Source organism: Macrobrachium nipponense, chromosome 9 (genome assembly GCF_015104395.2).
Source record: "Macrobrachium nipponense isolate FS-2020 chromosome 9, ASM1510439v2, whole genome shotgun sequence".
Taxonomy (NCBI): domain Eukaryota; kingdom Metazoa; phylum Arthropoda; class Malacostraca; order Decapoda; family Palaemonidae; genus Macrobrachium; species Macrobrachium nipponense.
Window position 1 is genome coordinate 84913385 of NC_061110.1, and position 15000 is coordinate 84928384.

At 34.1% G+C, this 15000-nt stretch overlaps 1 protein-coding gene across 2 annotated transcripts in view; it reads left to right on the top strand.

The window, feature by feature from the left end:
• The window catches only part of LOC135218554 (uncharacterized), a 201816-nt gene that overhangs the window by 146083 nt on the left and 40733 nt on the right, over window positions 1-15000 (top strand). For both annotated transcript variants that reach the window (XM_064254932.1, XM_064254931.1), the window contains exon 6: window positions 1359-1545. In XM_064254932.1, coding sequence (XP_064111002.1) covers window positions 1359-1545 — 187 coding nt within the window. The remainder of the gene's footprint in view (window positions 1-1358; window positions 1546-15000) is intronic.

Consider the following 15000-nt stretch of genomic DNA (forward strand, 5'->3'; position numbering starts at 1 on the left):
GAGGAAACCCTCGCACTGCAATACTAAAAAAAATTGTTAGGAGAGTGTGGAAAGTAAGATGGCAGAAAGAGAATTTGCACGGAGGCACAGTAAAATGAATGAAAGGGCTTGCAGCCAGGGGTCGAAGGAACGTAGCAAAGAGCCTTAAGTAATGCCTACAGCGCTCCGAATGAGGTGCACTGACGGCACTAGCAACCCACCCCCTTCCGGGGAATTGGAATTTAGGCACTTTTTTAAACAAAATTCTTGCCAATCACAATAAAACAAAAATCATACAGTACGTCTAAATGAAAATGACTATACTCTGTTTTTTCATCTGTCCATCCTCCTGTGGTGTTTTTGTATGGTAACACTGCGTCCCGGGCTTTAGATAGTTACATTCAGCTTACATTCAACGATTATAATAATATACTATTTCGAATATTAACGGTGTAATTCACATACAGTAAATTATTAAAACACTTTTCAGTTACAAATGTACACCCAGATATCCTTTTATTTACCTAAAACTTACAATTAGCGTAACTATCTAAAGCCCGGGACGCAGTGTTACCATACAAAAACACCACAGGTGGATGGACAGATGAAAAAACAAAGTATAATATAGAAAGCTTTATATAGAACACTGAGGAAAATATTTCTTCCTTTCAGTAAAAAGATATTTTCTTTCCGGGTTCAGATCGCTACGGCGTTCTCATGAATATCTTAGAAAACTTGGCTCCCATAAATCATCCTAAATATTTCAGTGCCATAACAGCCACTGTTTTACATTTTTTATTACGTTTTCTGTTCGTCGATATTTTTTCGTTCTTCTTTTACATTTCTGAAATATATTCCCTCATATGGAGCATATTAGTTTTTTAAACTTTAATGTACATTCTCATTTTCATACGGGAAGCCTAAATCATCTTCGACTTATGAAGACTTTCATTCTATTCCATGAATGGCTATTATTTTCTCTTGCATTAAGGTTGTATATATATTATATATATATATATATATATATATATATATATATATATATATATATATATATAAAGTATATATATATATATTGTATATATATATACACGTATATATACATATATATATATTTCATTTATGTATATTCTATATACATATATATATACTATATGGCTGTCTGAAAAAGATGGATCCAGTATTAAGATACTCTAGGTAAATGCTTAGGTAATTATTAAGAAAGAGGTACACTCAGAATCAAAACAATTACTGGCATATCAAGTCACTCAAATCATTCTAAACAGCAAAGGCCATCAGTCTACTTTAAGCAAAAATTTAAGTTGTACGACACGTAGATATAAAATAGAATATCTGATTACCCTGATTCGTATCTGCAGAGGCCTACAGCATGGTGCAGGGTCCGAAGGAGAGAGTGGTGGCAGCTGGCAGCGACCTGCAGCTGGTATGCGTCTTCAAGAACTTCACAGCGCCACCTGCCTACGTCTTCTGGTACCAGGACGAAAAGATGGTCAACTACGACTCCAGCAGAGGGATCTACGTGTCCTCCGGAGGACGTGATCACAGGTAAAGGCTTCAAATTGAGCTCGTTTCCTCTAGTCTTAGAATGTACCAGTATTTTCTCATTCATTTTTTTTTATTTATATATGCACTGATGCCCTCTCTCCCAGTATTACTACAGTAGATTCACATCAACCGTGCATTTGATGTCAAGGCCAGTCCCTAGCGACGCTCCTGATTGGCTGTTGATAAGCCAATCACACGACTGGAAACTCTCAGTCTCTCGAGAGAGTTCACATAGGCAGGATGTATGTTCCACCTCTCCGGGGGATACATTTGAAAGACGTATCCCTGAGGAGAGGTGGAACATAGATCCTACCCATGTGAACTATCGAGAGAGACTGAGAGTTCCCAGCCCTGTGATTGGCTTATCAACAGCCAATCAGGAGCGTCGTAAGGGACTGGCCTAGACATTAAATGCACGGTTGATGTGAATCTACTATAGTTATCAAATAGACTAAAGAAGATGAAGCGCATATCACTTAGTCTTAGACTCTTTAATATATTCATAAAGTTTTGATTTTGCGCGGATGCCCTCTCGCCCAGGAATACTACTTATCAATTAAGCAAAAGCAGATGAATCACGGTCACCTTTAATTACCCAAGCGTTGTGTTATTTCTGGCAGCGTGGCCTTCAAAATGGGAAAGAAGTGACGGTGTAGGAGTTACAAAAAGGAAAACACAGTTAACGATTACCGTTGCATAACAAACCACACAGCGTTCTATTTACGTAATGTTTGTGTCAACAAAGCAATGGTGGGAGTATCTTTACTGGGGGAGCAACGTAAACTGAACAAATGAAACGTTAAATGTTTTGTGTAAGTTTGCATAGGTGTATGCCCACTTGTTTTTAATAAAATGTATACCCTGCTCAGAAAATTTCTACAATATATATTTTATGCAGCTGCACACACACACACACACACACACACACACACACACACACACACATATATATATATATATATATATATATATATATAATATATATATATATATATATATATATATATATATCGACGACCCCAATATACACCGGCGTTAGTCCCTTTTACCAGGTATAAATAACGAAGTGAAAGATCTTTCTCCTTTACTCTGAGGCTTTCTCAGACCGTAAAATAAAGGCAAGAGACCATGTATTCGTTACTTCACTTTCTTGTGGTCTAATATTCTCTCTCTCTCTCTCTCTCGCTCTCTCCTCTCTCTCTCTCTTCTCTCTCTTCTCTCTCTCTCTCCCTATATATATATATATATATATATATATATTCCCTGCTGGTGTTTCAATTGCTGTGATTGTCAGAAGAAGATATGGACCTACAGTTCTTCAACAATTTAGGTTGGTACAAAGGACAGATTATAAGTTGAGAAAAGTCCGCAGTGATTTGCATTTCCTGGAGACTTGTGAGAGAAATGGACTCATCCCAAAATTTCTTCACTTCAAGTTATACAACAAAACCTTACACAGAACCCAACATTATCGGGAGTACCAGAAGAAACTACTGGAAGAAGAAATTCGCGGTAAGCGGCGACTTTTGCATCATACTGCATTTAAACTAAACCAAGTGACTGATGTGTTGAAAAATTCAGTTTCTCGTCTAGATTTCATTCATTTATCTAATTGTATAAATAGAGTCAATACCAATAGCATTGAAAAAGTTTCTCATGTGCATTCCTTAAAATTGAAAAATTTAGGTTATTTCGATTCGTCCATGTCTCCCGATAATGTCATTTTTAATTATTCCTCTCGTGTATTGACTGATAAAGAAAAAGTGGTTTTATCACGCGGTCTTAATTTTGCTTTTACGTCTAAAAGGTTACGTTTTGACTCACACTTCTTGAATTGGGAACGTTTGTTTAAGGCTTTACAAACACATAATTTTTATACCAACAATCCCAAAGGCTACTCTTATGATTATTTCAGATCAACTCTTAAACACCTTGCATTTTCGTCCTTTTACAATTATAAACCAGAGACCAAGTATTTACTTAGTACTGAAGTTTAATATTTTACAAAGTCTAGCTAAAGACACATCCATTGTGGTTACAAAACCCGATAAGGGCAATGGTGTAGTCTTGCTGAATAGAACAGAGTATGTTGATAAAATGATAGACATCCTTAATGATCAAACTAAGTTCCACGTTATTAAGAAAGACCCTTTCAAATGTATTGTGCATTTAGAAGATAAAGTCAATAGAACATTAGACAAACTATATAAATATGGCTGTTTCTCTAAGAGGTTTTTCATGGCCTTCAAGCGTCCGGGTCTAGACCAGGACGTCTGTATGGGCTCCCCAAGGTCCACAAGGAAAACTGCCCATTGAGACCTATTCTATCAGCTATTGGAACTGCCAACTATAATACCGCAAAGTTTCTTGTTCCCATCCTTGCGCCGTTAACTACAAATGAGTATACCTTGAATGACTCCTTTCATTTTATCAACTGCCTAAGAAACTGTAATTTTGGTAATTGTGTTATGGCATCATTTGATGTGAAGTCTCTTTTCACTCAAATTCCACTGGATGAGACGATTGACATCTGTCTAAACGAGCTGTTTAAAAATAATAATGATACTGTCAACGGGTTCAACAGGTCTCAGTTAAAGGAACTTTTAATCCTAGCTACCAAAGAATGTTATTTTTTGTTTAACAGTTTGTTATATAAGCAAATTGATGGTGTAAGTATGGGATCCAGTATAGGACCATCTCTGGCTAATGCTTTTATGTGTTTTATGGAGAAGAAATGGTTAGACGATTGCCCTTTAGATTTTAAGCCCTTATTGTACAGGAGGTATGTTGATGATACTTTCTTAATTTTTAAGAGTCGTGACCAGATTCCTCGTTTTTTAGAGTACCTTAATAGTAAGCATATAAATATAGAATTTACATCTGAAGTCGAAGATAATCATACACTTGCTTTTCTAGATATTCAAGTTAAAAATCTTAATAATAAATTTCACACTTCAGTCTTTAGAAAGCCTACTTTCACAGGTCTTATGTCTAAATTTCAATCAGCTACACCTTTGAAATATAAGATGAATTTAATATTTACGCTAGTTACTAGAGCATATAAAATTTGTTCTAGCTATTTGAATTTACACGAAGAATTGGAATTTCTAAGGTCACTCTTAAAAAACAATGGCTATCCGTTGAATTACGTAAATACATATATTGGTAAACAACTTTCAAAATTGTATGTAAACAAACAACCCGAAACTACTGCTAACGTAAAGAAACCTGTTATTTATTTACCTTTAACTTTTACTGGAACTCATAGTCACGATCTAAAAAATCAATTAATTTCTATTTTGTCCATTGGTTACCCTCAGCTAGAAATTAAAATATATTTTACTTTACAAAATAAATTAGGAAATTTCTTTAAAATTAAAGACCCTATACCAACAAGCCTTCGCTCCAATCTGATCTATAAATGGCAGTGCAGTGGTTGCCACTTACGTCGGAAAAACTACCAGATCAGCTTGGATGAGATGGTTTGAGCACCTTGGTAGGTCATTTCGTACAGGCAATTATCTTACAAGACCTAGTTATAGTGCAATTAGGGAACACAGCGAGGAGTCTGGTCACCCTTTACATATCGATGATTTTTCTATTTTAACCTCTGCCCAGTTTGCTACAGACCTCGACATTCTAGAAGTTTTATATTCTGTTAAGATAAAGCCTTCCTGGCTAGAAATGTAGCTGTTACCTCACTTTTGTGTTTTTAGTCTGCATCCTGCTGGTTTGTATATCGACTTAGTATATTACTGTTCTTTTGTACCATCCATTTTTGTGACTTAAATTTGCATTCTGCTTCATTTTATTTTATCTACTCAATTGTTTCATTTAGCAATTTTTAATTATAATTTTTTTAAGTATTAGCTATCTTTTAACGTACTCTTATAATTTTTATACATATCATTTTATTATATATATATATATATATATATATATATATATATATATATATATATATATACACAAATACTCAACAGAGATAGAGACAATACTCAAACATATCAATGTCCGGGTGCTAATGTTCGTGCAGCTCAGCTTTCAGACAAGAGTGATGGTCCAGTCATCCAAGAAGAATGAATGACATTTCTTGAAATCTGCGAGTTGTATTTGACAACAAAACCTGTAAAGCTCCGTGGATATGAAAGGAAGTGAGTGCGGGGCAGATCCGAATTGCATATATATTTGACAAAGCATTCTTTAGACTAGCAATTTACCAATCCTTACTAAAAGCATATTCATCTGCTGCTTCATAAACATAAGTGGCTCAATAGTGTTTTTTTTTTTAACTATTATGTCATTGATGTTTACCCTATAGTATTCTTTTCCAAATGATAGGTCATATGTATACAGAAATTATGTATGATAAATTCGTAAAGTAACTTAGTCTACGGGCATAACCAGCCCCATTTCACGGACAGAACCAGCTCCGTTTAAGAGAGTCCTTTTTCACCACCACCCCCTTCGGAGAGGGGAAGGGGGAGGTAGGATGAAACCCCATTATGAACCATCTCATGGGTCCCCACTATAACCCTGCCAAGTTTCATGCCCTTCGGACCAGCCGTTTGGCTGTGATTGAATAACAGGCGGACGGACAGACAGACCGCCCATTATAGTATGGTAAGATGGTAGATGTAATGATTACTCTCTAATTTTGAATAATATATATTGAATATTAAAATCGTGCTATTTTGCAACATTATTCAGTCATCACCATTCGTCTCCATACCCTTTTACCCATGTGCAGTACTCTTGTAAGCCTTTATATACATAGTATCAATTTTCAATGGCATCTTATGTAAAAGTCTTCCTCATTGGTTCTTAACCTTTTGATGACTCTAGACCCCCACTGAATTGCCCAGTATGGTTCTGTACCCCATTTTCTCAAGTCCACTTAAGTCCTATTTGTTGAAAATGCAACTTAGTATAATCAGTTTAGTATATACTTTAGGTATAAATAGCTAGGAATAGAACATACCAGAAAATTAAGAGTATTTATAATTTTATATAATTACTCACAAAATGTACCCATGTACATTGACACATTGAATTCAAATATATACAAATACCCAGAGATCAAGTCCCATACCCCCAGCATGTGGTTCTCATACCCCCAAGGGGTATAGATACCCCATTTTAAGAACCCCTGGTCTACCATCTTGATAGCATTATTGATTTAAAGCTTTCGTGATTATGATTTGCTATTTAAACTTGCGAATTTTATTTCTATTTCCATTTTACAGCTTCTGCAAAGAATAATTGATTTTACTAACATATTTTTGGGCGTCGATGACCTTTGCTGTTGGAACGCCAGATATACAAATCTATTGATATCCCAACATATAAAGCACCCATCATACTTAGCTCCAATCTATATGGTTATTTTTAAAGCTCTGATGAAAATAAATGGTTTTACTAACATATCTTTCGGTGTCAGAAACCTTTGTGATTGTAACACAAGATAATTTGCAATCAGATCAATCAGTTATCCCAACGTGCAAAACTCATATAAAACTTCGCACCAATACATAACTTATGAATTTTCTTTTTGTTCCAATTTTATAGTTTCTATATTAAAAACAATTACTTTAACTGACATGTATTTCGGTGTCGATGACCTTTGCTGTTGTGACACCAGATAACCTGCTATGAAATCAGTCACTTCTCCCAACACGCAAAAGACCCATAATACCTCGTAACAATATATAGTTTATATATATATATTATATATATATATGATATATATATTATATATATTATTATACATATATATAATATTATATTATATAAATATATATATATCATATATATCATATACATGTGTTTGTGTACCCGTATGTTATTTTGACTCTTGTTTTTCCATATTATAGCTCCTGTAAAAAAATAACAGATTTTACTAGCATATATATCCTTATCGACTACTTTATTGTTGTAACACTAGATAACTTGTGAATAATTTAATCCAACAGGCAAGGAACGCATATATATATATTATATATATATATATATATATATATATATATATATATATATAATATATATATGGTTATTTTAAGAGCTTACGTACCTCCCAGTGTGGCTACCACTCATTGCCCTGGCAGACCCACTCTGTGCGCACGAGGAGACAGGTATTGGACGCCCATCAAGACATATCCATCACCTGCTTTGTTAACCGAAAATCGGGCTGGTTGCGAGATAGAAATTCCCCGGTTCGGAATTCACTGTAATAATTGCTATTCTGTTTCTGCGTCAATATCTTGATAAAAAGAAATATGAATGTCCTTAGATTTAGCAACGTGTAAGAAACTGTCGCAATTTACCTACGTATATACACAGTTGCATCTAAAGGTATTCGTGGGTGCAGATGAAAAGACGATCAGATCGAAAATGAAAGCAAAGACTAATGTACGTAAACTTAGCAACGTGTAGGAAGGTGTCCCAATTTCAAATACACAGCTACATATGAAAGCGTTTATGGCTAAAGACGAAGGGACGAATAGATTGAAAATCCACATCTGCAGCTGCGAGCTCTATAATTCCCCACGTCATCCTTTGTAGGTTAAGAGAAACGAATACAAACATTTATACGAGAATTGTAACGAGCAATTGATTGTGTAATTCGTCATATTCCATGCAGAATATTGAATATCATCTAGGAATTAACCCAATGTGTCCAGAACCTATATGTACAGGAATTATCCATTTCTTATGAAAGGTAGCGTGGGTTTGAATTTACACACTTGTTTTTAGTCTCCCCAATACTGTCCAGTAAAAGAAAAAAAAAATGGCGGAAGCAAGTCTGATAATCTCCTTATATTTTCTCTGTTGAGAGAGACATAACTCATTGCAGGAAGTATTGCCATTCTATCAATAATTATCACTTATTGAACGAATGTTTCAATTGCTTTATTTTAGTTTTTCTGTAAGAGATCACGAACAAGAGTACGTAGATACGCCAACGCAGGAGAAATTCAAAGTTGTTTACGAGAAAAATGAATGCTTTAGGTCTCTCAATTGTGAAGGACAGAGTTTAGATAGCGAGAGAACAAAAATATTGGACGAACGTTTTTTGTGTTGCAAACCATCTCATGTAACAAGTAAGAAGCCACAAGGAAGAAACCACTGACAGATAATGAGAGAATAAAGAGAGCAAACCCTTGCTATGTTTCGCGCATTTCCCAATTTCGTTATATTTCGTAAAAGAATTGCCATTGGGGAAAATGCATCTTACGATATTGCTACACAATATTTGTTCAACTGCAAGACATGGGACGTTCAGAGAGGACTTAGCTAGTGAAAGTAAAGTGGATTTCTTGCGTCCAAATTTCACTCTACGCTTTCTTTGGTTTTTGCAGTAAGCGTCGACTTGGAGAAACTCTTATGTGGTGGAAACCAATATATATATATATATATATATATATTATATATATATATATATATATAGATAGATAGATATACATATATTATATATATTATATATATATATATATATATATATATATATATATATATATATCTTAGAGCCTAAAATCCGAAATGGAGAATAAAAGAAACCCTAACTATCAAATTGTAATGACAGTTGCTTTTTCATTTGTTATTCATAGTGGATTTAAGGCTTTGCGGTGGCGAACGTATCCAGAAAGTCTGACGTAATCAAGAACTTAGAAGCCACGGTGACCATTAAATCCAATTATCTAGCAACTAACGCTGTAAGTGAATTAGATGCTTTATACTGTCTTCAAATAGTATCACCTAAAAGATAGTTCGAGAAATAATCTTTTTTATATGAGCAAGGTGACATACATGACACTAGTGGAACAGTGCACATTCAGTAATAATCATCGCGTGGAAATAAAATTACAAAATCTATTTTCAAAATAAGGTCCCTTGGGTCTATTTCATCCAGCAATAATGTCCTAAGTTTACACACTTATATTTTAGTAGGGTTTTAGCCATTTTTCTTTCTAACCCATGCGAGATGTTCCAGGTTTATCGGTGTCAGTAGGTTTTTTTAATTTAGCATTTCCTACTAATTCAGAATAATTATTCAATATTTTCATTTCTATTCCATTAGAATTCACACAAATATGAAAAACATGAGCTAAGATATTCGTTAAAACAATTATTTTACTGACACTGGATATGGAAATCAGTATTCAGTATATAATATGTCTTCATATCAATGACAAATACTTGTCTCTCCTGCGCATGCTCCCATAAAAATGCCACCCACTACAGTTTACGTTTAAAACTGTTCATCCACACAAAATAACAGACAGCAAATCCAAGCTTCTAAAAACAACCCAGTCGCGAGGGAGCAGCAAATCATGAATGCCAGAAGGCTGCAGGAATTCATTTTCATTTTCAACCCCAATCATTTTTGATGCTCAGCTGAATACTTTACTCGCTCGGTTGCCTCGAGGTCAGTAATCTGCAGTACTAAAGCAATCAGAGTTTGAAATTGCTTGAATGTTAGTTTGATTTTAAAGAAATTACAAAAAGTATGGTGAATGATACAGCCTGAGGATTGTCATCAGATGAAAGAAAATATTTGCCGGAAAGACTTACTGAAAGACATGTTTCTTGTTTTGCCTTAGTGGAAGTAGTAATTATCTCGGAGCGGACTCAACGCCTATAAATATTGAACTTAATGTTTTTCAGTACGAGAATCGGGTCTCTTGATAAGAGGATAATGATTTTCTCACAGATCTTTTCAGATAAAACACTGAACTGCGAAATTATTTCTGCAATGCGTATTAGAATTCTCGAACGTTGAAGTACTTATTTTTCACAATCCTGATTATATACTATATATATATATATATATATATATATATATATATATATATATATATATATATATATATATATCGTGTGTGTGTGTGTGTGTGTGCTCGTGCCCGTACGTGCGTATTGTCAATTTAGTGCTACATACCTTAACATATAACGTAATTTTCAATTACCCATCAAAATAAAATCCAAGCCATGGTACTCACCCTCACTCTACCGCATCTGATGAGCAACTGAAGGCTACCGGTCGACGGTCATAGCAGATGGTTTTATTTAAACAGCATTATTCGTTGTACAGAAAACCCGATTGCGCAGAAGAAACTTCGGCGCATATTTTACTTGTTTTATTCTGCGCCTTGTATTGCGCACTGTTAATGGCAACCAACTATTAGTATATTTGTCTAAACGTGAGTGATTTATTCGATAAATCGATCGGGAATGGACTCGGTACTTTACTGTAGTGCGTTAATATTATGGCATTTTTATTTTTTTATTAGCGATTGTCCATGAATTCTTTACACCAATTCCGTGTTCATTCTGGGTGACTCGCGATAGTTTGTTATTCCGACCAGCGCACCAATATAAATAAATCGCTGTCAGTCACGTGAATTTTATGTAATTCAATTTTCATGTTTACAAATTTAGTCTGTTATTGTTGGATGGTGAAGAACAGTTTTATATAAACAATATGTGTACTGTGTACATTAAAGATAGAATCCTCACTCTCTCTCTCTCTCTCTCTCTCTTCTCTCTCTTCTCTCTCTCTCTCTCTCTCAATTATATATATATATATATATATATATATATATATAATATATATATATATATATATATATACATATCGATATATATATCATATATATATATACATATATATATATACATACATATATATTATTTATTTATATACATATATAGTATGCATATAAATATATATATTATATATATATATATATATATATATATAAACAATATGTAATACTGTGAACATTAATGATAGAATCCATCTCTCTCTCTCTCTCTCTCTCTCTCTCTCTCTCTCTCTCTCTCTCTCTCTCACTATATATATATATATATATATATATATATATATATATAAGTATATATTTATATATATATATATATATATATATATATATATATATATATACTATATATATATATATATATATATATATATATATATATATATGTGTGTGTGTGTGTGTGTGTGTGTGTATATATGTGTGTGTCTGTGTGCGTAGCCAGAAAATCAATATCACAAGGTTAACATTCGCACTGTTCACGTGAGAGACCCCCCAATTTATAACGATGAAAGGGTCTTCATTATCTCAATTCCTTGTCTGTGTTGGTTAAGCAGAGTCCACAGGTGGACATCAGACCTCTTAAAAAACACTTAGCACGTTACGAAACTTACGGGCACCCTTAAGGTAAGTTCCCATGATGGCATATAGCCGGGTTAACAGCATCCAAACAGCCGGTTTGACCTAAACCAGGCAATTGTCCGCCACAATTCCGTGGCGAGGTGAAGCGAAGTGAAAGTAACCGCTTCATTAAACCAAGAACGATTTTTATTTTTTTTCAAAAAGTATCATCCCAATTTACTGCTTGCTGGAGTTTCCTTTATCCAGCATGTAGAAAGAGCTGTCATTCCAACAAGTACTTAGGTAGAAACAGATTAGCCCAGACCGACTATTCTAAACCTCTTCAGTTTTGGAGGAACTTAGGAAGGGATTTTTAAACCCTGTTTTGGCTACTTTAGAGCCTGTTGCAGAACAGTTTGCAAGGGACGATGTGGCTATGAATGTCCTCCCCACGAGCATAGGACGATCGGACTTCTGTGCAGCAACACGCGAGAATTACTTGAATGCTTCGGCATTTTTTATTTTGCAAGGGGAGGGGGTTAGTATTTTAGGACGTAATTTTTGTTGGTTTCACTCAAAACACCTGTCATTGGCAATACTAATGAAGCAGTATATATTCATTAAGCAGAACCATTTTGAAGATTGTGCGTGTTATATATATTTTATATATATTCAATTTAATTGAAAAATTATTTAATGGAAAAACCTACTAAAAACTTCTTAGATGAAATTTGAATGGTTTAGAAATACTAACAAAAAATGAATTGTAATGAATGTAATTCGGGTTGTCAAAAAGATTGATCTCATAATACAACAGTGTTAAAACAACAGAGTTAAAACTTGTTATGAACATGTGACACCTTACCACACACTATTCCATATCATACGAGCATTGTCACATCAGGTCTATCCCCATAGATAAACGCAAACTCGTTGGTAAATAGCAAGATAGATTGATAGATAGATAGACTATCAATGTCTTTCATTTTATTTTTGTATATATCTTTTACATAACCGTATAATTACGTTGGCAACACAAATAAAGTCATCAGACTTGAAAAGCTTTTTACGCAAGTCTTTCCAGAAATATCAATCAACAGTGTGTGTATAGATATTATATTCAATTATATATTATATATATTTATATATATATATTATATATATATAGAAATAGATTATATATATATTATACTATACTTTTATAGTGCCATACACACGAATATGTAAACACATTTTGTGTGATCTTTCTGCTGTTGTTTTGCTTTTAATGGTTAATGAATTAACTAGTGTACTGATGCACGAATTTATATCTTCCTTATGCCAGAGCATCTGATAAGCCTGCTTATTATTAGTCAACTTCTATATAAACAACGTTAATTCATTATACCCATTGTATTGTCATCTCGTCTTCCATCTTTATTGTTCCTATTTCCTGTCATATCGTCAGCAGTTCAGTATTTCCAAATTTTCCTAAATGTAATTTGCCTCATTTAGGAACTCTTCTATGCTTTGTAGCGCTGGAAATTAGTACTAAACCTTTGACACTTATCGTACCATACCTACTTTTCCTTGCTTATTTCAAACCACCAAGAAGGGACCATATTATACCTTTATTATTAATGTGCTTCCACTCAAGACTTTACTCACAAATGAAAGCGTAGTTTTGCATTGGATTCGCTGTGATATTGAAATCTTTGCTTTCTTCCTGATAGTCTGTTTGTAGGATTTATTGAATTTTATCCTTCGTTGGCTTACGAAAAGTAGTGATCCATCTTCTCAAAAGCAATAAATGTCATGTATAGATAACTTTTCAACACTTCTTTTTAAGTTATTTCACACTGAGCAATGCGAAACAGCTACCATTCTTACTGACCTCACTGCGTTTCCTTGACCACCCCCCCCCCCCCCCCCCCCCCCCCACCCCCCCCCTCCGCCACAACATTATTAGGTGTTCTGTTGGATTTAAATAATTTTAAAGCCGTTTCAGAAGAAAATCATTCTGGTACTCTGTATAGCTTACCATTCCTAAAACCTCTTCACTTTCCATCGCCCTCCCTCCCTCCCTCTTGCCGCGCATCGTCTCGCCACCATTGAACATGGTTGTGCCTCTTTAGTTTTGACATTCTTATCAATTTCTTTTCCTCATTCAGAGGAGTAATTCTTCTTCCCCGCCCCCCCTTTTTTTTGAGCCCCGAGGAACTTCCCTTCTCCCAGAATTAGCTTGCGTTCCCTAATTAGCCAGCTCAACCGGTAATTCAATCTATCGCGTAGTGGCCTTTTCTTTTATTCATTTTTTGGGGGGTGGTTTTAGGCGCGCAGTATTTTCAGATCAGCTGGCGTATAATCATCGGAGAGCTTCTGGAAGCACGAATAAGCCCACTGGAAACCCAAACCTTTGTTTTGAACTTCGAAAGTCCAAGCAAAGGTTCAATACACTGCTCCCCCACAACAATCCACTCTTATGTTATTAATTTATTTGTATGTTTATCTATTTATTTATCTATTGATCAGTCTATCGTTTTTTTAGTAACTGATCCCTTCTTCCCGTATGTCCCACTATCCTCCATAATTTCTTTTAATTAAAAACCATATTCTTGGAAGCTTGAATTTCCAGTCAATGACCCCAGCGTACTTGTTCCATTTGAGTATTGTTCATCTACTGTAATAATAATAATAATAATAATAATAATAATAATATAATAATAATAATAATAATAATAATGATAATAATAATAATAATAATAATGACAAAGAAAAGCCACAGTAGTGTTAAAAATATATTTTTGTCCAATGTTAAAAATTACTGGGAGATACTTTCGGATACTGCATTTTTAACACTACTGTGTTTTCAACACTACTGTGGCTTTTAATTGTCAATATTATAGCCTCGTAACGGAGGTTCCTTAGTTCAATAATAATAATAATAATAATAATAATAATAATAATAATAATAATAATAATAATAATAATAATGTCAAAGTGCGTTCAGGTCCTTTTATGAACCTCACTTACTGCGTAAAAGTGCACCTAGGAGTAATTGGGTACCAGCGTCTGCAAGACTCGAGAAAAAGTGCGTGGTGGAGATGGAGACTTCATTCCTTAGTTAATTAAAGGTCGTTCTGAGATCGGGCCGATGAACTCTTCTTGCACTGCCCAGTTTTAGAGAATGTATGGTAAAAAGATGGTAGATATATATATATATATATATATATATATATATATATATATATATATATATATATATATGTATATATATATATGTAATATTATATATACAATATATATATATATATATATA